The sequence below is a fragment of the Scyliorhinus canicula genome, chromosome 3, assembly GCF_902713615.1.
Source record: "Scyliorhinus canicula chromosome 3, sScyCan1.1, whole genome shotgun sequence".
In the NCBI taxonomy this organism is placed as follows: Eukaryota; Metazoa; Chordata; class Chondrichthyes; order Carcharhiniformes; family Scyliorhinidae; genus Scyliorhinus; species Scyliorhinus canicula.
Window position 1 is genome coordinate 215,506,560 of NC_052148.1, and position 23,980 is coordinate 215,530,539.

The 23,980-nt window shown below is 47.4% G+C and overlaps 1 protein-coding gene across 3 annotated transcripts in view; it reads left to right on the plus strand.

Moving 5' to 3' along the window:
* The window catches only part of acox3 (acyl-CoA oxidase 3, pristanoyl), a 213,150-nt gene that overhangs the window by 89,348 nt on the left and 99,822 nt on the right, over nucleotides 1–23,980 (plus strand). For all 3 annotated transcript variants that reach the window (XM_038792145.1, XM_038792147.1, XM_038792146.1), the window contains 4 exons: nucleotides 5,444–5,540; nucleotides 16,474–16,656; nucleotides 17,805–17,927; nucleotides 22,164–22,284. In XM_038792145.1, coding sequence (XP_038648073.1) covers nucleotides 5,444–5,540; nucleotides 16,474–16,656; nucleotides 17,805–17,927; nucleotides 22,164–22,284 — 524 coding nt within the window. The remainder of the gene's footprint in view (nucleotides 1–5,443; nucleotides 5,541–16,473; nucleotides 16,657–17,804; nucleotides 17,928–22,163; nucleotides 22,285–23,980) is intronic.

Below are 23,980 nucleotides of genomic sequence, written 5' to 3' on the forward strand. Positions count from 1 at the left end.
CGGAAATAAATGAACAGGAAAGCAGGCTCCTGCACCCAATTTAATATGTTTCATACTATTCACCTGAGGAAGGAGCAGTGCTCCGAAAGCTAGTGTTTGAAACAAACCTGTTGGACTTTAACCTGGTGTTGCAAGACTTCTGACTGTGCTCACCCCAGTCCAATGCCGGCATCTCCACATCACATTAATACGAGTTATATTTACAAATGCTGCCACATGCTGAGTGAGGATGGAGGAGAGGATGTAGCGAGGCTTGTTACTTTTGTATTGTTACTTCGTATTAGTATACTAAAATAGGACATTATTATTTGAAGTCATGTGCTTTTCTGCCGTCTTGTACAACGCAATAATGTATAAGTTGGAGTATACAATTTGTGCTTGCTCAATACATTTCAATCTCAGCCAAGCCAACATCATGTGAATAAGATCAAAATGAAGTCAAGCTGGTCAAAGATTGAATCAATCTGCATTGCTGTTCCATTCACCCTTGTTGCTATTAATCTTCAAACTCTATAATAATTTATTTTGGGTGAAAAATACTTTCTCTAATAAATAGCAAAATATGAAAATATGTGATATAAATAAATTTGGTTGCTTTTGGAATGTATAAAAGTTGTGGTAGAAGAAAATTACCAACAGACAGGCATTATGAAGTAATAGCTCTGGGTTATTTTTCTCCCTCTCTTTGCCTGCTTCATTTGAACTTTTATCAGGTGGTTGAAGTTTTCAGCTCTACATATGGCTGTTTAAATTTTGTATGGCGACTGCTTTCACAACCAGCAAGTCATCTGTGGTCAGTGCAGCAATTATGTAACATTACTGAATCCTAGTTATTGGTTATTAGACTCATACATTGGACATAGGTATAAACAACAGCTTTTTTTGCACTTAATAAACGTTTAGTAGCAGCATCACAATCATTAATTATTATCTCCTGTGCAAACTATATTGAGGGCATCAAGAGAAATGATGGTTAGTACATGCACTGTTATGGACCCTGTCGGTGTACCAGGCAGCAGGAGAAAAATGGATAGGCAGATATACACATAAATACAGGCCCAAAACTGTATTGAAATAATAAGCTTAACTTGATGAAATAAAGGGAAGGATTCAGTAATATGTGAGTCAGCATCCACAAGGATCACATTTTGAGGGAATTAGTATTATGTAGATTAATCTTCAGTCATTCACATGTCCATGAATTTCCAAGATGTACTTCCTGTGCCTCTGCTTGGATAATCAAATAACTCCTCATATACTATTTAAACATTACTTTGAGTTATCTTTGAGTATATTGTTGAATAAATTCCTATTAATTATTTTAAGGATACAGTTTAATATTAGGAACTTGGCAATAGATTCTAATCCTTCAATTGTGTTTATGATCATTCCAAGGATCCATTCTTTGTGTTACTTCAAAATTGCATAATTCAGAGAAGAAAAGGAGGAGAATAAGGAAAAAATTAGGAAGTTTTCATTGAACAACCAGAAGTTGGAATTCATAGCAAATAACAGCTCAGTTTTACTGAAAATATGAAACGTTATATGCAGAAAATGAATCTGAAATACCAATACTTTGAAAATGACCTAATACCTCCTTTGACACAGAGGAAATGAGCAATTTTCCAAGTCATTGGGAGATGACGTCTGTCATGACTTCTGACTTTATTCCAAATTGCCATAGTACAACTACAATCTGGGTCTTGTTTCCCTACTGTCTTGTGTGTTTCTGTCCAGTAATCTTAATTTAACTAAAAGGTATATGCAACTTACTTTTTCTCCCATTTGCAGAGTAACTTTATACGTAAAATTTGGAGTTCTGACCAGCATAACAGTTTGTTTTTGAGAATATGCAATAGCTGTTTCCAGATGGTCTGCTTCAGTCACCATTAGAGTGAACAAATTGTTAAAATGCTGTTTGTGAGGATATGCCAAAATATTTTTGACAACGTTCAGCTCAACCTTGTGCATATAGTCGTACAATCCTTGAGGGAAACATTTTTGCCCGACGTATTTAAATATCATCCACATGTTTTTTTCTCTGCCAGAAGTAATTGGTGTTTTCTCAAATGCATCCAAATTCCTGTGGATTTTAATTTATCAGAATAAATAAACTTTTCAGAAAAACATTTGTGCCTAGAAATAATAAATTTAGATTTTACAGGAGAAACATAATTTAGGATAATTTCAATTGAAAGTACAACAAACGCATGCCATCTAGTTCCACTATTTTAATTGTGGAGGCAACGGAACCTCATACCTGCCATTGCACTGAGTAGGGATTAGCCTCTTTCCCAGTGTTGGATTCAATCCTTCTGGTGTTCCCTGCCCCGGACCCCAACCCCAAGAAGATTCCAACAACGAGGCAGCAAGGGATAGCGAAGGGAGTCCCTGATTCTCTTGTGCACAGTCCAGGCACGACCCTGACTTTCCATTACAGCTGTCTCCACCGCCCTCCACCATCCCAGAGACGGTCACCTTGGGCATTGGTGAAGAGAGCCTGTTCTGTTGGGACACTATTTGGTGTGCACCACACACATGCAGCGGTACATCGGGTGGAGGTAGGAACCCCTGAGTGGGAGGACAGTCAGATGGCGGCATGACCCCAGGGTCCCTGTCCAACAGGTCTCGGGCTTCTGGAAAAGGCGGTCCCATCGATAATGAAGATGCAGACACTGAGCAAGGGATCACATGAAATGAAAATCGCTTATTGTCACGAGTAGGCTTCAATGAAGTTACTGTGAAAAGCCCCTAGTCGCCACATTCCAGCGCCTGTCCGGGGAGGCTGGTACGGGAATCGAACCATGCTGCTGGCCTGCGATTTAGCCAAGTGAGCTAAACCAGCCAGGGACTGTCAACAATTATCCAGCATCTGCAGATGCAATTGGAAGGGTCCAACGGCCTGCACGGGCAGGAGGCGGTGCCGACATTGCATGCTACCCAGGCCAACAACACACGGGTAGCCCCTGTGATGGAATCCATGGGTCAGGATGTCCAAGACCTGGGGTATGGTGTGCGGGCAATGACCGAGGCACAGTCCCTGTGCTCCATGACCGCGAGCATTGAGACCCTGGTCGAGGCGAGAGCAGGCCTCCAGGCAAGGCCAGGTAGCAGGAGAGCCACAAGTGTTCGCTCTGGTCGCACTCCCGTCCCACACGCAGAAGTCCAGGGGACATCCGGCAATCCGAGAGAGGAGGAGGTGATGGGGCCCATGCCAGTCAGCCTGAAGGAGGTGACGGATCACTGCAGCCCCTCAGACACCCCCCATCCCTGGCGCATCAATGGACAGCGGGCAGAACAGGGTGGCACCATGCTATCTGGGACACTCGAGCGACTGTTGAGGCCATGCAGGTCCTCGAATAACAAAACCTGATGCAACGCCTCCTTCCCACCTCCTCCTAGCCTGTTGGGCAGCCAGCTCTCCATCCTCATTGGCTACCTCCTGTTCCTCTGGGGCTCCATGGCTGCACGGTCCATCCTGAACAGCTCCTGCTTGTACAGCCTCGGTGTATTTCCCAGGGCTGCGGTGGCAAGGATGAAGGCAACCATTCTGAAGTACATTATATTCAGGGGTTGAAAGGCAGACACGCTAGCTTGGTGCTTACCCCCATGCCCAGCCAGGTCCAATGGCTAAACGGTGGTCCTGACCTACCCCCACACGCCCCCTATCTCCCCCATTCCCACACCCACCCCTGGACGTTTCCCCGGCACTTTGCCCTCTGGACCACACCCCTGGCTTCGTCAGTGCCCAGCACCATGGAGGCCTCTGGCCCCAGCATCCCTCCCTGCTGGCAGGGCTACTGGTGGCTAGCACTATCCATGCCAGAGGTATGCTCTGCGCCGCCCCCCCGCCTCAATCCGGTGCGCTCCTGTAGGAGCTACTGTGGGCGTCCGCCTTGGGTGGATTGCGTGATGCCCTGCTGGCAGGTGGGGCACGCTTGTGATCGGGTTACGGGAATGGGGTGGAGGAATGGGCTTAAATAAGGTGCTCTTTCCGAGAGCCGGTGCAGACTCGATGTGCCGAATGGCCGCCCTCTGCACTGTAGACTCTATGATTTCTGTCTTGCAAGCCGCGGAAATGGCAGTCAGTGCTTGGACACCCCGGTCCCGCGGGGTTGGTCACCCTGACCCATGGCCCAGCCCCTGGTCAATCCCCCGCTACATCCAGCTACACCCTTCGGTCCTGGAAGATGCACCCCCACACCACCCAGCCAACCATGCCAGCGGCAGGACTGGCAGCCCACGGCCGTGCCTCTGTGAACATGACCTACCTCCTCTTTCCCTCAGCAGCCAAAGCGCCTGTTTTCCGATTTTTGAAACCACAAGTGAACCATTTCTCCTGGCGGAGGCGGAGCAGCACGGACGCCCCGGAGAATACTGGGTCAGACTCTATAATGATATGGCAATGGTGTTTACTGTACATACGGAACAGAATGCATTCGTGTTGCTGTTGAGGTACTGGAGCATGGCATTCCGTCGGGCGCCCTGCGCCGGCCACGGTCTTTGACTCACACGCACTTCTCCACCCAATCGTCTTTCAAGATTCCGACATCGCTGGACAGAGAACCCCGCCCCATGACGGGACCTTATGTTATGCCAGTAGGGGCTGGTTTAGCACACCTGGCTAAATAGCTGGCTTTTAAAGCAGACCAAGGCAGGTCAGCAGCACTGTTCAATTCCCGTACCAGCCTCCCCGAACTGGCGCCGGAATGTGGCGACTAGGGGTTTTCACAGTAACTTCATTTGAAGCCTACTTGAGACAATAAGCGATTTTCATCCATTTTTCATTTCAGTAAAGTACATTGCTTGCTCCGGAACAAAGAACTGATTTGATGACTGGGTGCTTTTGACAAAGAGTGATTCTCACTTGGAGCTTTCATATATCCAGCCATCCCTCATTTTTTGTAGTTTGTCCTGGAGTCATGTTGAGTCCCTGTTAATTACTAATATAAATAAGGGTCAATTCTGGTTATTGCACAGTTACCTTATGGTATGCAACTAGCATAATATCTCCAGTTTTTATGGAGCACACAATGGCACAGTGGTTAGCACTGCTACATCATAGTGCCAGGGACCCGGGTTCGATTCCTACCTCGGGTAGCTGTCGGTGTGGAGATTGCGCATTCTCCTCGTGTCTGTGTGGGTTTCCTCCCGGGTGCTCCTGTTTCCTCCCACAGTCCAAAGATGTGCAGGTAGGTGAATTGGTATGCTAAAATTCCCCCTGTGGGTTACAGGGTCTAGGTACGGTGGTCTTTCAAAGTGTCAGTGCAGACTCAATGGGCCAAACGGCCTCTTCCTTCTGCAGGGATTCTATGATTGTAAATGGGGGAGCACTTTGCCCATTCATGCAACAAATTTCCAATTGATGTCAGTTACATGCAAGGTGCTGCCAGTAGGACCTCACAAACTGTAATTCAATGTGATTCTCTGTTTGTTTTAACAGATTTGCTGTGTTCCACAATGTTAGAATACCACGAGAAAATCTACTAAATAGAACTGGAGATGTGATGCCCGAAGGAACTTATGTAACTTCATTCAAGGTGTTATATAGTAGCCAAAACTATCCTTTAAAATTTATAATTGTCCTTTGCTTTGTGGCAGCATTTAATTATCTCCTACTGTCATTTAGGGGCTGACAAAGAAAGAATGGTGGCCATAGCCCTGTTGTACATCACACAAAAGTTCCCATATTATCAAGTGTGGGGATCTGCTGTGCCCCCTGATTATATATAGCCCATCAAAATACTTTTTACAGCCTCGAATGTCATACATGAGATCAGGAAAGGTGAATCGGTTGAGAGTCTGCATGGAAAAAGCCATTGCCAAATAGATTAATCCTTTCAATTAGTTCTATGCTGTTGAAGGTGCACTGCTGCCTTTCTTAGCAACTGATATTATTTCTGCTTGATTTAAAAAACAAAGAACAATACAGCTGTAGCCACCTGGGGTGACCACTGCCCAACACAAAATGGAAGATTGCAAGGAATGCAGGGAAAATGGACATGTTGCAAAAGCAAGCAGCTTGCAAAGCGCTTGTGTATTCTGACTACTGCAGAAACCAGTTCTGAATGCTGCAGAAACCAGACAGCACTGTGAAAGAAAACAAGTTAGCATACTAATGAGGCGATACCGGGCGATTCCCAGGTACAATGGAAACAAGTTAACACAAATCGATAAGGTAAAGATAGATAGTTTTTTGAAGAATAAAGGAATTAAGGGTTTTGGTGTTCGGGCCGGAAAGTGGAGCTGAGTCCACAAAAGATCAGCCATGATCTAATTGAATGGCGGAGCAGGCTCGAGGGGCCAGATGGCCTACTCCTGCTCCTAGTTCTTATGTTGTTATGATACATTAAATGGAAGGCCAGACTTCTCGGCGCCAAAAAAAGTCCAAAACAATAAGTCCCAAGAACCACCCAGGGATCGAGGAACTGCCCCGTTATTGGGGAATTCAAATCAATCGATTGGGAAGAGACCCAATCGATTGCGAGTGTATAGAGAGTCCGCCCAGACCCTGAGAGAGGTATAAGACAGAGACCGCGACCCCAGCTCTCTCTCTCTGCCAGCCTCTCCTTGACCAGCCAGCCCTCCCAGCAGAACACCGTTGCAGCAGAAGAACCTTGAGGAGGAGAGGCCTGGACAGTAGCCGCCAACACGTAAGTGTCATACAACGCACGCTACGGGAATAGACACTCCTGACCCCCTTGGTCCATAACTACTGGAAGCCTGCGGACCCAGGACAAAGCTAGAGGCCGTTGTTCCCTGATCCGGCAGTCCCCTTATCCAGATAAGTATTAGTGGTAGGATTAGCCTAGTCTTATAGTTTTATATGCATGATTAGTAAATTACTGTAATATAATAAACGTGTCTTGTTTGAACTTACTAACTGGTGTATGGATTTATTGCTTTGAACTTCAACTTGAAACTTGTGGCGGTATCTTAACGATACCTGGCGACTCCAAAGCTACGGAACGAAACAGCCAAATTGAGTGTTAAGCACACTCACCCAGAACGAGCAACATTTAGTGGCGACATCCGACGGGACTCGATTAGAAGTGCCCCCCCCCCCACTCCAAGAGAACCCAGAAATTTGAATTTGAAATCCAATTGGGAAAAGAAAAAACCACAAGTGTTCAAGTAGTTCAAATCAATCCTCATAATTCGGAAGTGTGTTTTTGCATGCGTAACTAACAGGGTTGTAAGGTAAAAGCGAGAGATTTTTGTTGCGACAAACTGTCGGGAGTTTATAATTCGGAACATAGCGAAAGCCGTACCCATATTTTATAGCATTGCCTTATTATCCCTCGTTCCAAATTTAAGAGAGCATAGGAGAAAAAAGAAATGGCTATGCAGGCAATGGAACGCCTCATGAACCCAGAATAGTTTGTGGTCGCAGCGACCAACAGCAGTCGAGTAGGTCAGTGTCCCGTTTGGGAGCTGGAACTCAGGAAGTACCTCAAAGGGAATGGATGGCCCCTTTGGAATGAGTTTTGTGTGAATGAGGAGACAGGTCTAGGGAGTATAGGACATACTTGGTGGGAGAACCTATCTGAAATTCACAAGATGAGTTTAGGTAAAGCACATAAGCCGATGGCAATTGTGTCCTGCTTGGCACAATTGCGAGGCACAGAGGAGGTCGTCAGGACGCTCTGAGCAGAGTTAGAGGAGAAAAACAGAATGAGCAAAGTGGATGTCAGGGACATCGAAAAGGAGAATTTAGGATTACGGCAACGACTGGCAGATAAGGATAGAGAGGTGGATGATGCCAAGAGGGCACATCAGTCTTGTCTAGCCCATGTGAGCAGTTCTCAAGTTCAGTACGAAAAAGCCTATCAAGATGTGCAGCATGCAGTCTTGATAAGAGAAGAAGCAGAAAAACAGGTAGAGACACTGAAAAAGCAGTGCAGCGACCTAAAGGCAGCTTTAAGGGCACTCCACGCTGCCACTACTGAGCAAAGGCAAAGCACCGTAGACCACGCCAAATGTAGGAAGCAGATCGCGGAGCTGCAATCTCTGCTTTCTGTGTAGAATGGCTTCCAAGAGACCTTTGGAACACAATTAGAAGAAGAAAATGCCCCAGATCGGCAGGAATTAAGTGAGACAGCGCAGCGATATGTTCAGGGAACATGTGCGCTAGCAGCGCAGCAGAAAAGGAAAGCGCCCCAACCCCCCACAGATCAGATAGCACCCGCACCAGTGAACCCAGTCACGACCCAACGAAACGCAACCGCAGAAGGCGCACCCGAGATCGCATACACCAACCCCTTAACCGTGACACAACTAAGGGACGCGTGTGAGAAAATCACCCCGTTCCTCCCCACTGCAGACCCCCACCAATTCTTTGCACGAGTGAAACAACAGACGACCATGTACGGCCTGGATGAGCGAGAGCTGGTTCAGCTCACAGTTTTGAGTTTAGACTCATCATTTGTAGCAGCCCTCCCCGACCCACAGAACATTGGAGGAGGCACCCTCGAAGAGATGCATACAGCTATTTTAGACGCAATAGGGTACAACAGAGGAGTCCCAGTCGAAGGCCTAAATAAGTGTAGGCAGAAAAGGACCGAGCACCCCACCGCATTCGCAGGAAGGCTGTGGATTCACTTGACTGCAGTTTTCGGTGATTTAGACCGCGCACATTTGACCCGAGATAACATGGTTAAATGGACCTGCACTATCATCTCCCACGCCACAGATGCAGGACAGAATGTCTGCTCCAATTATGACCCCTCAGAAGAGTCCCATAATGAAAAATGGCTATTGAAAAGATTGTCCCGCGCTTGGGAGCAATCTGTCCACGGCAATGTAACATTAAAGAACCACGAAGAAGCTCAGGCTGCAGCAGATATTCAGGCAGTGAGAGCACACCAAAACCCTGCATGGGTAAATGAGGGAAAGAACAGCCCCCCACAGAAGTCGCAGGAATGTTTTAACTGCGGACAGTTAGGGCATTTTGCGAGGGAATGCAACGCCCCGCAGAAATCTCAGAGAGGCCAGCAGACAGGCACTCTGAACAAGAACAAAGCGAAGCCTATCCATAGTATAGGGATGCAGTCAGGACAGACCAATGTGGACGGAACGGACTGACGGTGTTCGGGCTCCCCAACTTGGGTCTGTGACACCCTCTGGTACACATCCGGACGACCGGTGGTCACGGCGAAAATTCAGGGAAAGCCCATAGAATTACTCTGGGACACAGGAGGGTCCCGCACGACCATTAATTCCTCCAGTACACCACAGGCAGACACGTGGCCCACTACAGCCACAATAACCCTCAGCGGCTTTACAGGTCACTCACAGCAGGGACACATTACAGCCCCTGTACCCATCCAACTAGAGAATATCTCCACCAGACACCCCGTTGTTTTAGTTAATCTGCTCCGCACAGCAGAACACATACTGGGCATTGACTTTATGAATGCCCACAGCCTGTCGTTCGACCCAGTAAATCAGTGTGTCTGGCGAATGGCGAAATCAGACAGAGCACCCGTAACGCTCACAGAAGGAGAGTACGCAAACAGGATTAGCGCAGTAGGCGACTATTGTTTTGACCCGACCATGCTTAGCACGGACAAACAGGTTAGGGCAGTATTGAACAAGCACAGGACAGCATTTGCCAGTCACCGGCACGACTGCGGCAGAATGACTGGACAAGTTCAAATTACAGGACCTGACCCGAGACCACAGAGACAGTACAGATTTCCCCTCGAAGCAGAGGGAGAAATTGGAAAAGTTATAGAGAGCTCATTCGAGCAGGGTGTACTTAGGACAGTAGCCTCGACTAATAATGCCCATATTTGGCCAGTGAAGAAGCCCGACGGATCATGGCGTCAGACCATTGATTATCGGGAACTCAACAAAGTTACCCCAGCAGTAGCCCCCACGGTAGCAACAAGTCCCGAGACCATGCTCAAGCAGGGACTCCACTCCAAATATTTCACGGTATTGGACATTAGCAACGGCTTTTGGTCAATCCCATTGGCAAAGGCGTGCCAGTACAAATTCACATTTAAAGGTCAGCAGTACACATGGACATGCCTCCCACAAGGATTCCACAATTCCCCCTCCATTTTCAACCGACAGCTGGCAAATGGACTAGCAAAATTTTCCCGACCCGAATGTCTGGTACAGTATGTGGACGACCTATTACTGCAGACAGACACCAAGGCAGAGCACATCACGCTGCTGTCTGAACTCCTGGAACTTCTGAACTCAATCGGATGTAAAGTTAACCCCAGAAAGGCCCAAATATTGGAGAATAAAGTGATGTATTTGGGTACAGTCATCACGCACGGCAAACGTGAGATCGAGTTCAAAAGAATTGACTCGATCGTCAAATTGCCCCTTCCCCAAAGTGTTTCAGCCCTCCGGTCATTTTTAGGACTGGTTGGGTATTGTCGGAACCATATCAATGGTTTTGCGACCAAGGCAGCCCCACTATCTGACCTCCTTAAGAAAGGAGCCCCTTAGGAATGGCTTCCACAGCATCCAGAGGCTTTGGAGATTTATAGAAAGCCCTTAGCGCAGCACCTGCACTACAAGTTCCAGACCTGCTCTCCCCCTATGCAATTGAGGTAGCAAGCACAGATCTGACCCTCTCGGTCGTGCTCCTTCAGGAACGGCACGAGCAGCTATGACCAGTGGCTTATGCCTCCAGACTGTTAGACCCAGTAGAGCAAGGATTTTCAGCCTGCGAAAGGCACCTGCTCGCGGTATTCTGGGCAGTACAATACTTTTCTTACATTACCGGACTCAACCCCATCACCATTTTGACCGAACACACCCCCACACAGTTACTTTTAGACGGATGACTGAAGGACGGTTCAGTGATAAGAGCAGCTAGATGGACACTTCTGTTACAGGGACGGGACATAACAGTTAAACGGACCAGGACACACACATTTTTAGCAGACAACCTCCAATACACAAGACAACCCCATGATTGCGAAGTAGTAGCCCCCCTCCACAACACAGGGCCCTTCATTGCTAAGACGTCCCCCAGGAAGATAGGGAATTCAAGCCAGGGCCCCCAGCACACAGACACGTGTGCCCCCTTGAAGATTTGTGTGGATGGTTCATCCACTGTTTTAGATGGCGAACGCATCACTGGATGCGGAATTTATGTGGAAGATGCGCAGGGACGCGCACTAGAGGAGTTAGCATTAAAGTTACCCGGTCACTTAGGCGTGCAGGCAGCAGAGCTCGTGGCTATAGCATACATAGTGGACCACCCAGATTCGTTCCCCAGCCCAGCAGATATATATTCGGATAGTTTATATGTCTGTAACAGCCTCACAGATTTTCTACCCCTGTGGAGGACAAGAGGTTTTGTCTCCGCGGACGGAAAGCCCCTTCCATCAGCCCCATTACTCCGCCATATCCTAGAGAAGGCAAAGGATAGGACGTATGGCATTATTAAAGTTAGAAGCCACCATCTATCATTCCCCCCTGGAAATGTGAAAGCCGACGCACTGGCTAAAGCAGGTTCCAGGCGAGGTCATTTTTGGACACCCCCAGCTAGCACACCAGCTAGCGTCCCTGTGAGTTCCGTTCAGGTCTCACAGACAGACATAGAGGATTTACTACAGGCACAGAGGCAGGACGCAAATCTCCGGGAGAATTTAAAAGGAAACTTTGTGGCCCAGTACGACAAATTCAAACATGCTTTGACCACACATGAGGGTGTGATTATCAAAGACAAGTTGTATGTGGTTCCTGAGAAAGACAGGAATCAAATGATTGCCTTTTTCCATGATGGTCATGGACACCAAGGGATCGACCCTACCACAGCCCACCTTAGGCAGCTCTGTTGGTGGCCCAATTTAAGAGACGATGTAACGCACTACATTGAGAACTGTTTGATTTGTGCACAGAATAACCTGAAGAGGTATTCAAAGAAGGCACAACTCAGCCACACTCGCCCCCTTAATGGCCCCTGGACTAACCTCCAGATCGATTTTATAGGTCCATTGCCCCCTTGTAGGAATGACTATAAATATGTTCTGGTGGTCATAGACACGTTTACGAAATGGGTAGAGGCATTCCCATCTCGTACAAACACAGCAAAGACAGCTGCAAAGATCCTAACGCACCACATCTTTACTAGATGGGGACTCCCCAGAAGTATTGAATCAGACCAGGGATCTCATTTTACAGGACGGATCATGAAGAACGTCCTGACCATATTTGGCATTAAACAAAATTTCCACATTGCGTATCACCCCCAGACAAGCGGAATAGTGGAACGCATGAATCGGACTCTAAAATCGACCCTTAGAAAGATGGTACAGGAGAACAATTCAACTTGGGATTCAGTGCTCCCATTCGCACTTATGTTTATACGAAACACTGTTTCAGCATCAACAGGTTTCACCCCACACACACTCTTGACCGGACTCCCTATGAAAGGATCTGAATTCCTTTTAGGACTCGACATGACCAGCCCAGAAGTGACGGCCCTCACACACGAGACAGCAGTAAAACAATTAGTTGAAACTGTAAGGTCGGCTCAGTTAGCTGCCGCAGTAAAATTGGGTAAGAAACGGAAACAGAGCAAGGCTTGTTTCAACAGGACTGTCCATACCACAGAATTTCAGGTTGGCCAACAGATAATGTTATCTGTGTATAACCCCAGCACGTTTTTGGCCCCAAGATTTTCCGGCCCATACTCAATTTCAGATAAAATCAGCCCGTCAGTATACAAGATAAAGTACCCCAACGGTACAACTGCGTGGTTCCATATTAACCAGTTAAAGGCATATGGAACACAGTCCAACCACTCACACCATGTCCTGCTAGACGCAGCAGAACACCTCGCTCCGCCCACAAGAGACACATTTCTACCCTCCCCCTCACAGACCAGTTCCTCATCGGACTCGACCTCGACTCCGCCCATTGACTTCATACCACACCCCGAAACGCCCACAAGCTGCCACAGCAGAGACAGCGACTGTGACTTTGACGACAGCCACAGCACGCCTCTCTACTGCCCTGATACAACAACCCAACTACAACCCCAACTACAGTGATTTAGAGATCACTTATATTAAAATACCAGACCCACACCCAGCCCCACCGCCCAACTATGACGACCCCGACGACGTTCATACAAATTTCGACCCCACGATTTGGCACAGGGACAATTCTTGTAGACTTGTCCGAAATGACGAGAGTGACCCCCGGTCACAAAACGCTAAAATTGCATGCCTGATCCATACAAGGGTATGGGATCCGGGAGAAGAGGATGACTCTGAGTCTGACTCCCGACACGGCAACCCCTTTGCGACCCTGTTCGCAGAGAATGAAGAGAATTGAGGTGTCCAGATGATGTAAAAAGAGGAACCGCTTGAGAGATAAACGGTGTCCTTTCTGATGGAATCTGCACGCATGTTGGAGATGTTTGTTTGTTTGTTTGTTAAATGTTTGTTTTTGGAGATTGGCCACTCGGTTTTCAGCTGAAAAGCTTGTGACCACCTCACATGCACGTTAAGTTTGTCCGCAGATATCTCTGAGAACTTGTCTCAGCTGCAATGCCTGGAGCCCAACTTAAGGCTTCACCCTTCTCCCCACTAGGAGCATCTTGGCTCCTCCTTTTTTAGGTGCCCCTCTATTCTGGGAATAGAGGCTGCATATCCACGATGAACACATTCATGCCCATTCATTCTTGGTCGCTCAGGCAGTGGAGAAACGACTTTGAGGACCCGCCCTGTCCGAGGACCCCCCTCTGGTCAGCTAAGCTCGGGTACAGCACAGCACGCCCTACCCGGGGACTCCATTCAAATCTTACCCGTCGCGGCCCATACGCAACTCATTCGGATATCTCATTTCTAAAGTTTGGTTTCATTTTTTGTTTGAGGTAGCCCTTCGGCTGCCATTCCTTATGCTATTTACATCCAGGAACATTGGGATGGTAAATCGCAAAACCTGCGAGACGGCTCGCAGTGGCACAGTTGTTAAGTGTACGTCTGGTCCTAAATTTGCTTTTGAAAAAAGAATGAGGGGAGTCACAGAGTGTGACTTGACCATTCATTTAAGGGACAATTGGAATAAGAGGACAGATACACTAACATTAAAGGTATTAAACGGATCATTGACAGATACTATGCTTGATCCCATAGCTTTCAGACGTTCGAAGGAGGGATCAGAGCAAGATCAGCAATACAAAAGGACTGAAGGAAGAGAAGAAAGAAGACCGTGATGAAGACCTATATGTTTTTAGTTATTGTTTTTGTATTTTTGCGCGCGGACGCAAACCCTTTTTCCCCTATGACCCCCGCCGTTAAAGTTTCCCAAACAACGACTACTCAAAGCCCAGTAATGAACAGCGATGACCAGAACTGGTGCACAAAATTTATGAATTGGTACTCCCTATCATATGTTGTAGAATCACTTTTGGCGATAGCAGTTCTCTGCATCGTAGTACAGACACTCAGGTTAAGAAAATGGAGAAGGAGAGCCTCCCGCTCTTGCGCCTCGACCATATACAGAGTACAATCCCCAATTTTCGGCTTCCACCAGTCCCCCCAACCCCTTGATGTGTAATGAATGATTTAATTTTCAAGTTGCTGTTGTAAATAAAGACCTTTTCTGATGTATTGTGATGTTCTGAGTTCGACTGCCGAGCCAGAAATGGAATGTAATGATAATGTTTTAAGGATAGGAAGTTAGAATGTTTAAATGTGTAAGGGAGTGTAGTTTACAAAGGAAAGTTAGAGGTTCCCTAGTAATGCATGTCCCCTTTGACATAGCGCCAACCAGAGACTGTTAGATAAAAATTTTGTGCCATAATTGAGGAAAGTGTAGAGGCCATGGGACTTGCTGAGATCAGGGAACACAAAAACACCGAACTTGGGTGATCCTTCATGATTTCTCATGAGGATCACAAGGAGGGAGTGTAGCCACCTGGGGTGACCACTGCCCAACACAAAATGAAAGATTGCAAGGAATGCAGGGAAAATGGACATGTTGCAAAAGCAAGCAGCTTGCAAAGCGCTTGTGTATTCTGACTACTGCAGAAACCAGTTCTGAATGCTGCAGAAACCAGACAGCACTGTGAAAGAAAACAAGTTAGCATACTAATGAGGCGATACCGGGCGATTCCCAGGTACAATGGAAACAAGTTAACACAAATCGATACATTAAATGGAAGGCCAGACTTCTCGGCGCCAAAGGAAGTCCAAAACAATAAGTCCCAAGAACCGCCCAATGATCGAGGGATTGCCCCGTTATTGGGGAATTCAAATCAATCGATTAGGAAGAGACCCAATCGATTGCGAGTGTATAGAGGGTCCGCCCAGACGCTGAGAGAGGTATAAGACAGAGACTGCGACCACAGCTCTCTCTCTGCCAGCCTCTCCTTGACCAGCCAGCCCTCCCAGCAGAACACCGTTGCAGCAGAAGAACCTTGAGGAGGAGAGGCCTGGACAGTAGCCGCCAACACGTAAGTGTCATACAACGCACGCCACGAGAGTAGACACTCCTGACCCCCATTAGTCCATAACTACTGGAAGCCTGTGGACCCAGGACAAAGCTAGAGGCCGTTGTTCCCTGATCCAGCAGTCCCCTTATCCAGATAAGTATTTGGCCTATTAGTGGTAGGATTAGCCTAGTCTTATAATTTTATATGCATGATTAGTAGATTACTGTAATATAATAAACGTGTCTTGTTTGAACTTACTAACTGGTGTATGGATTTATTGCTTTGAACTTCAATTTAAAACTTGTGGCAGTATCTTAACGATACCTGGCGACTCCAAAGCTAAGGAACGAAACAGAGCCAAATTGAGTGTTAAGCACACTTACCCAGAACGAGCAACACAGCACAGGAACAGGCCCTTCGGCCCTCCAAGCCTGTACAGGTCATGATACCACTCTTTGCCAAAGCCCTTAGCTCTTCCGAGTGCCGTATCCCTCTATACCCATCCTACCCATGTATTTGTCGAGATGCGTTTTGAACACCATTAATGTATCTGCTTCCACAACCTCCCCTGGCAGCGTGTTTCAGGCATTCACCACCTTTGTAATAAAACCTGACTTGCAAATCTCTAAATTATGCCCTGACGAACGTTAAACCTATGCCCCCTAGTGACTGACCCCTCCACCCTAAGAAGGAGTGCCTGCCCATCCACTCTATCCATGCCTCTCATAATCTTGTAGACCTCTATCAGGCCGCCCCTTAAACTCCGTCGTTCTAATGAAAACATTTGAATGTTGAACGTGTCAGTGACTGTAAGGCTGCAGCACCTATAGATTATGTTGATTTCCAGCTGGAGGTATTCCTCTGAAAACCACTTTTCAGTGCCTTCTGAAGAATAAAAGGGTCACCATAGGCATTTGAGATTGTGCTTTATAAAGACATTTTAGTTAGAAACACGCTTGCTGCATTCACAAAGAGTAATCAAAGGCAATTTTCAATTCTTACAGTGTAGAAAATGGTACTTGTCGCTGTTACAATTATATATTTTTATTCCTTGTTAGGATCCTAATCGTCAATTTGTTGCTTCTCTTGGAGCACTATCGATTGGTAGAGTGACAATCACAGGACTAGCAATCGTGTATCTTAAGTTATGCTTGACAATTGCTATTCGCTATTCTGCAGTGCGTCGTCAATTTGGACCAACAGATCATGAGGAAATACCAGTGCTTGAATATCAATTGCAGGTACCTACAAATGTTAAGTATGATGAGGAATAACCATCTACTGTACTAGGAATACATTGAATTAAAATCTAATCTTTATTGTCTTGTTCTTGAGGTTGCATTTTTCTTATCTAAAAACAAGTTAGCAATGTCATTGTTGTCTATACAAAGAATGCAGTATTGAAAGCATTTGGTTTGTATATTGTGATGGCTTTTTCTTAACTCCACATTTAAACAATATTTCAGTTTTTAAAATATCATCGAGACCAATAATAAAGGAGTCACAGCAATTCCCAGGTAAATCAAAACTTTTGTATGTAATTCACAGTGGGTAGCACTGTTGCTTCACATCTCCAGGGTCCCAGGTTCGATTCCCGGCTTGGGTCACTGTCTGTGTGGAGACTGCACGTTCTCCCAGTGTCTTCGTGGGTTTCCTCCAGGTGCTCCGGTTTCCTCCCACAAGTCCCGAAGGATGTGCTGTTAGGTGAATTGGATATTCTGAATTCTCTCTCTGTGTACTCGAACAGGTGCCGGAATGTGGCAACTGGGGTTTTTCACAGTAACTTTATTGCAGTGTTAACGTAAGCCTACTTGTGACAATAAAGATTATTATTATTAATTCTGTTCTTCTCAAATCTCTGCATACTCATCCCTTTCTTATGCAAGAGAATGTCTTTGAGTGGGGGAGTCTGTATGGCTATGAGGATAATGAATAATTCCCTGCACTTTGGGGATTACTGCTACATGAACTGCACATGCGGTAGCTGTACCTCACTTCCACTTTCTGGCTGGCACTATCACATTATTTTGTGGATGCCATGGAAAGTTTGTACGGAGCCCTCAAAAGTCAGTTTGAGAACGACTGCACGAAAGAAACCGAAAATTGCTCCCTGTTCTGAAACCCAGTCCTATAGCTTGTCACTTTTGTCCAATTGGAATAAATGATTGCTATAAATGTTACAGCATTTCCACAGAGATTGTTTGTTCTCCACCATAGCTTCAACAGAAACCTTAGAGAAATGGCAAAAACATCTGTTTACCCTGTTTCTTCAAACCGTCTTCTAGAGTTACAGCAAAAACTCAGGCAACTCTGCATGGAATTTATTTTTTTTAATCAGTTATTTTTCTTACATCATACAATTTAAGTGAAATATTTTCCTTTATTTTAGCAATGGCGTCTTATTCCCTATTTGGCAGTCTCGTATGCACTAGACTACTTTTCCAAGTCACTGTTCATGAACTATATTGAATATCAAATGGGAATGTTGATGAAGGACAAGAGTGAGAGACAGGTCGGTACTATTACAAATTGGTACACAAATATCATGTGCAGCTGGATCTGATTTGAAAATTTGCTAAAACATTTAAGCAATACATATTAACAATTATTTTCCCTGTCTTAAGAGAGCAACTAACTGATTTGGGTAAGCAAATGATTGAAATTTATTGCCAGATTCAGTGAGATGACAATATCTAGGGCGCAATCTAACGGAAATGTTTCTAAGTGTTATTTCAAGGCGGGTTTGGCTGTGAATTTCTCCACGGCTCTGTTGGTGAGTTTCCCACCACTATCTAACCACACTTACCCAATTTTGTGGGTCCTGGGGATTTTCTCTCTGGGCTAGCCCACATCTAGAATTATTTTCATAATTGGAGAGCTGAAAGTGCTGGCCAGAATGGCTCCTCAGAGATCGGGCCACCATTTTGAAAAGGTGCCCCAATCTCTAAGTGAGCTTGAGGGTCCCCCACACACCCCCCCCCCCCAACCCCACCCATGGGCAATGTCACCTCCCCCCCCCACGCACATGGGATCCCGCTTTGGGGTTGCTGATGGCCCTTTTTTTGGGTCTTCCCACACTCCCTTTCGGAACCCCCACCCCCCCTCAGCCACCGTTCAGAACCCCCATCTTTCATCCATCCCCAACCTTCCAGATGCCCCTTCATTATCACCCCTTCATCCTTCCTTTCATGGGCATGGCTCCACTCAGGCTCCGGCCTTTGGCAGTGCCACACTGGCACCCGAGCATCATAGCACTGTCACCTTGGTAGTGCCACCCTGGTACATTGGCAGTATCAGTGCCAAGGTGCCAACCTAGCAGAGCCAAGGTGCCTGGATGCCAGAGGAAAAGCTAGGGTGGCACCCTGCCCTGTTCCTAACCACCGAGGGGTCTCCTCTGCCCTGGGAGACACCTCCCAGGTGCTGTGACGACTGGTAGTAATTGGCACTTGCGCAATCTCACACTAGGGAGCCGATTAGATCACAGAAGGTTGTTAGATCGGCCTTCTGTCTCCCGCAATCTAACCAGCTGTTAAATTGCGCCTCTAGATTTTGTTACCAGCGTGCAAGAGCATCATTGCAACATTAGAATCAACAATCGAAAATTGTTCCAATGCTGACTCTGCAATTTTCTTCTTATCTGATGACCCTTCTAACATTACGGACTGTATTTTCCAGTCCCTACAGCGTGCCTTTTGAGGAGGGGAGGGGAGGGGGGGAGGAGAGGAGGGGGGAGGAGGGGGGGAGGAGAGGAGGGGGGGGGGAGGGGGGGTAGGTGGGGGAGGGGGGAGGGGGGGGAGGAGGGGGGGAGGAGAGGAGGGGGGGGGAGGGGGGGTAGGTGGGGGAGGGGGGAGGGGGGGAGGGGGGGGGAGGAGAGGAGGGGGGGGAGGAGAGGAGAGAGGGGGAGGAGAGGGGGGGGAGAGGAGGGAGGGGAGGGGGGGGAGGGGGGGAGGGGGAGAGGAGGGGGGGAAAGGAGGGGGGGAGAGGAGGGGGGAGGGGAGGGGGGGAGGGGGGAGAGGAGGGGGGGAGGGGGGGAAAGGAGGGGGGGGAGAGGAGGGGGGGAGGGGGGGAAAGGAGGGGGGGAGAGGAGGGGGGAGGGGGGGAAAGGAGGGGGGGAGAGGAGGGGGGAGGGCGGGTGAGGAGGGGGGAGAGAGGGGGGAGAGGAGGGGGGGAGGGCGGGTGAGGAGGGGGGAGAGAGGGGAGAGAGGGGGGAGGGGGAGAGAGGGGGGAGGAGGAGGGGGGGAGGGGGGAGAGGGGGGAGGAGGGGGGGGGTGGGAGGGGGGGGTGGACGGGGGGAGGAGAATGGGGGGAGGGGGGAGGACGGGGGGGAGGGGGGGGAGAAGGGGAGGGGGGGTGGGGGGTGGGGGGAGGAGGGGGGGGCTAGCAGGGGGGCAGGTAGAGCTCCCAGATCTAGCTGCCGATATGCCCTGGAGCATTGCCGGATCTGTGGCCGCGCATGCGCACAGCGTCGGCCTGCAGTGACCGCACGTGCTTCATGGCGGACACAGCCGCGGATTCTTCCCCCAAATTTTGGTCATTCTACTGGTTCATATCTGATTTTATTGCTTTCTAAAACTTTTATCCCACACATTGCTTTTTATACAATACTCTATCAATACTCTAGCTTTAATTTCCATCAACAAAATGGTCAACTTGTAAATCCTTAGAGATTCCCGTGACATTCTAAAATTTGTTTGAGGAGAAACTGTGGGCGGAATTGTCCGCTCCCACACTGGTTGGGAGAATCGCGGGAGGTCTGCTCTCGCACCTCCCACGATTCTCCCACCCCCCCCCCCCCCCCCACCCCCCCCCCCCCCCCCCCCCCCCCCCCCAAATGGCGTGTTGCGTTTTGCGTTTTGCGACACGTCGCTCGGAGAATCGTGATTCTCCGGCCTGGATGGGCCGAGCGGCCTGCCGTTCGCAACTGGTTCACAATGGCGGCAATCACACCTGGTCGCTGCCGTCGTGAACATGGCGTGAGATGCCCGTTTGGGGCTTGTGGGAGCGTACAGGGGACTGAGCACCACGACCGTGCTTGTGAGGGGACAGGCCCGCGATTGATGACCACCGATCGTCGGGCCGGCGTCTCAATGGGACGCACTCTTTTCCCTCCGCCGCCCCGCAAGATCAAGCCGCCACATCTTGCGGGGCAGCGGAGCGGAAGACGCCAACCCGCGCATGCGCGGCTGATGTCATTAGACGCGTCAGCCACGTCATTCTCGGCGCGCCGGGCCTTGCCGCCAGCGACATGGCCCGGCGGCCGAGTTTCACGGCTTGGTCCTCCTAGCCCCCCGGCGGGGGGAGAATAGGGGGCCAGGAGAGGCCTCCAACGACGTCGTAAACCTCCCCAGGTTTCACGACGGCGTCGGGCCTGGCGGAGAATTCCGCCACGTTTCTGTGGGGATGGGTAAGGTATTTCCAATTACCAGGATATCAATTTGCCATCAATCTAAAAGTTAGATATGACTGCCTGAGAAGAAAACTGGCTTTGTCCTCTGTAGCTCACCTTGAAGACAGTCATTCAATTTATGATGTATTCTCTAGATTGACTTCCAGTAAACTTTCACCACATGAACAAGTCTGTCCATGGCTGTGGAAGTTACCATGGCTCTAAATTTTTACTCTTTGGAATCCTTCCAAGCCATCACTGAGGACATTTGCCAACCAGCCAGTCATCATTGTGTCCAAAAAAAAAACACTCGTTTACCAGAGGAAAACAAAATACATTCTTTCTGAATAGGATGTAGCAGCATAAGATGATTCGGCCATTTCCTCCACAGGCAGGGCCTCAAGGATAGCATATATGACAAGTCATTCTTCGAGCCCATTCTTTGGGCCTCACGGTAGCATGGTGGTTAGCATCAATGCTTCACAGCTCCAGGGTCCCAGGTTCGATTCCCGGCTGGGTCACTGTCTGTGTGGAGTCTGCACGTCCTCCCCGTGTGTGCGTGGGTTTCCTCCGGGTGCTCCGGTTTCCTCCCACAGTCCAAAGATGTGCGGGTTAGGTGGATTGGCCATGCTAAATTGCCCGTAGTGTAAGGTTAATGGGGGGATTGTTGGGTTATGGGTATACGGGTTACGTAGGTTTAAGTAGGGTGATCATTGTTCGGCACAACATCGAGGGCCGAAGGGCCTGTTCTGTGCTGTACTGTTCTATGTTCTATGTTCTATGTGAAATGAATGAAGAAGATATCTGTTCCATTATTGTCCAGATAATTTTGATTCACACCAATTTAATCATACAAATGAATGCTGGGAATATCAAGGATGCCTTCATTTTATTAAGATGAATCAATCGTGATTTCTGGGAACTGAGGTTACCCTTTAAAATACAGTATTCTGGTGGAATATGTCATTATATTCGAGCAGAATCCCACTATTTGTACAGATTGAGAGTTGGGGAAGGCGTGCTAGATAAATAACCTCAAAAACCAAAGCCATTTAGTACAACTTGCACAGTTTGGCCATCGAGAGAGAAACTAGAATGTTTGGTAGAGAAAGATAATGAGTAAGTGAAACAGTATATATCCTTTTTTTTCTCCTGCCACCCAAAGATCAGATGGACCAAGACGGAAAATCCGGACTAAGCGAAACTGTATGGCAGATTTTCTACTTGTACACCCCTAGTGTGAAGCCTCGATTACTAGGAATGCTTGACAGAATGTTCTCTTGAAATTAACTGCATTGCTCTTGAAAAATATATCTCACAACTGCAAACACTTCTCACATTTTTTTATTTTTTTAAATATAGACAGAGCTCAGTAAAGAAATGCATGCGCTGTCTAGTGCCAGTAAATCTCTTGCTTCATGGACAGCTCAGCAAGGCATTCAAGAGTGCCGTGAAGCTTGCGGTGGTCATGGCTATCTTGCAAGTAAGTGCTAATGTATGTAATAGAATCTCAGAAATAATGATTATTGATTGGGTTTGTATTGAATTCATTAAATCATGAGGAGACAGTCTTGATTCAAAAAAGCTGTTTTGGCAACTAGACGTGATTAGCATCTCAACCTCAACAGTATTGCAGTTTGAGGAATTGTACTGCAGTAATAAAATGGTAATTTTGTTGAATGAAATCATCCAGTAAATCCAGCTAGAACCATACAAATTTGGACAACAGCTTATATTAATGTAAGAACATAGTAAAATGTTGCATAGTGCTGTCACAAGATACCAAGCACATAAGGGGCTATGAGGGGCGAGGACCAAAAGCTTTGTCAAAGGGGTGGTTTTTAAAGAGAATCTTAAAGTAGGAAAGGGAAGAATGGAAGCAGAGAGGTGTAGGAAGGGAATTCCTGAGTATAACACCTTAACAACTGAAGACAAGTTGCCAACGGTGGAGTGATTGAAGGTGGAGATGCTCAAGAAGCCAGAGTTGGAGGAGTGCAAATACCTTGTGATGGTTGTAAGGCTCGAAAAATTACAGACGGAAAGTGACGCAATCTGGTGGGAATGAGGAACTTAAAATGGGTGTAAGTAAGAAATGGGGCGGGTGAAATTAATAGACCTTATAAGTGACAAATCGCCTGGACATGACAACCAGCATCCCAGGGTCTTAAAAGGGGTCTCTGCAAAGAAAGTAGATGCATTGCCTTTAATCTTCCAGAATTCCCTAGATTCCAGATCAGACTTCAGAAATTGGAAGGTAGCAAATGGAACACCACTTTCAAGAAAGGACAGGAGAGACTAAACAGGGAACTAGAGGCCAGTTAGCCCTGACGACAATAGTACAGAAAATCCTAGAATTTATTATTAGAGACATGGTAACGGAACACATCGAGAATCATAATATGATTAGGCAGAGTCAGTACAGATTTATGAAAGGGAAATTGTGTTGAACAAATCTGTTAAGAGTATTTTGAGGTTGCAAGTAGCAGGGTCACAAAGGGAGAATCCATGGATCTAGTATATGCGGATTTTTAAAAAATCATTCAGTAAGGTAGCACAAGGCAGATTATTGTACAAAATCAGAGCTCATCACATTCCCCACATGTTTGTGTGGGTCTCACCCCCACAACTCAAAGATGTGCAGGGGAGGTGGATTGGCCATGCTAAATTGCCCCTTAATTGGAAAAAAATAATTGGGCACTCTAAATTTTAAAAAAATCAGAGCTCATGGAGTTGAAAGTAAGATATATGCATTTAGGATTGGTGAACAGATATTTTTGAGTCAGTATGCTATAACCAACAGGATACAGCAAGGATCAGTGCTTGAGCCTCCATTTCTTAAAATCTATATCAGTGACTTGTATCATTGGACAGTGTACTGCAACTAGACCTGAGTGTCTTCTTACACCAGTCACTAAAGGCAAACATGCAGGTACAGCAGGGGATAAAGAAGGCAAATGGTAAGTTGGTCTTCATAGTGAGAGGATTCGAGTCCAGGAGCAGGGATATCTTGCTGCATTTACTCAGGGCCTTGGTGAGGCCACACCTGGAATATTGTGTACAGTTTTGGTCTCCTTATCTGAGGATGGGTGGTCTTGCTCTAGAGGGAGTGCAGCGAAGGTTTAACAGACTGATTCCATGGATGGCGGGACTGAGTATAAGGAGAGATTGAGTCAGTTTGG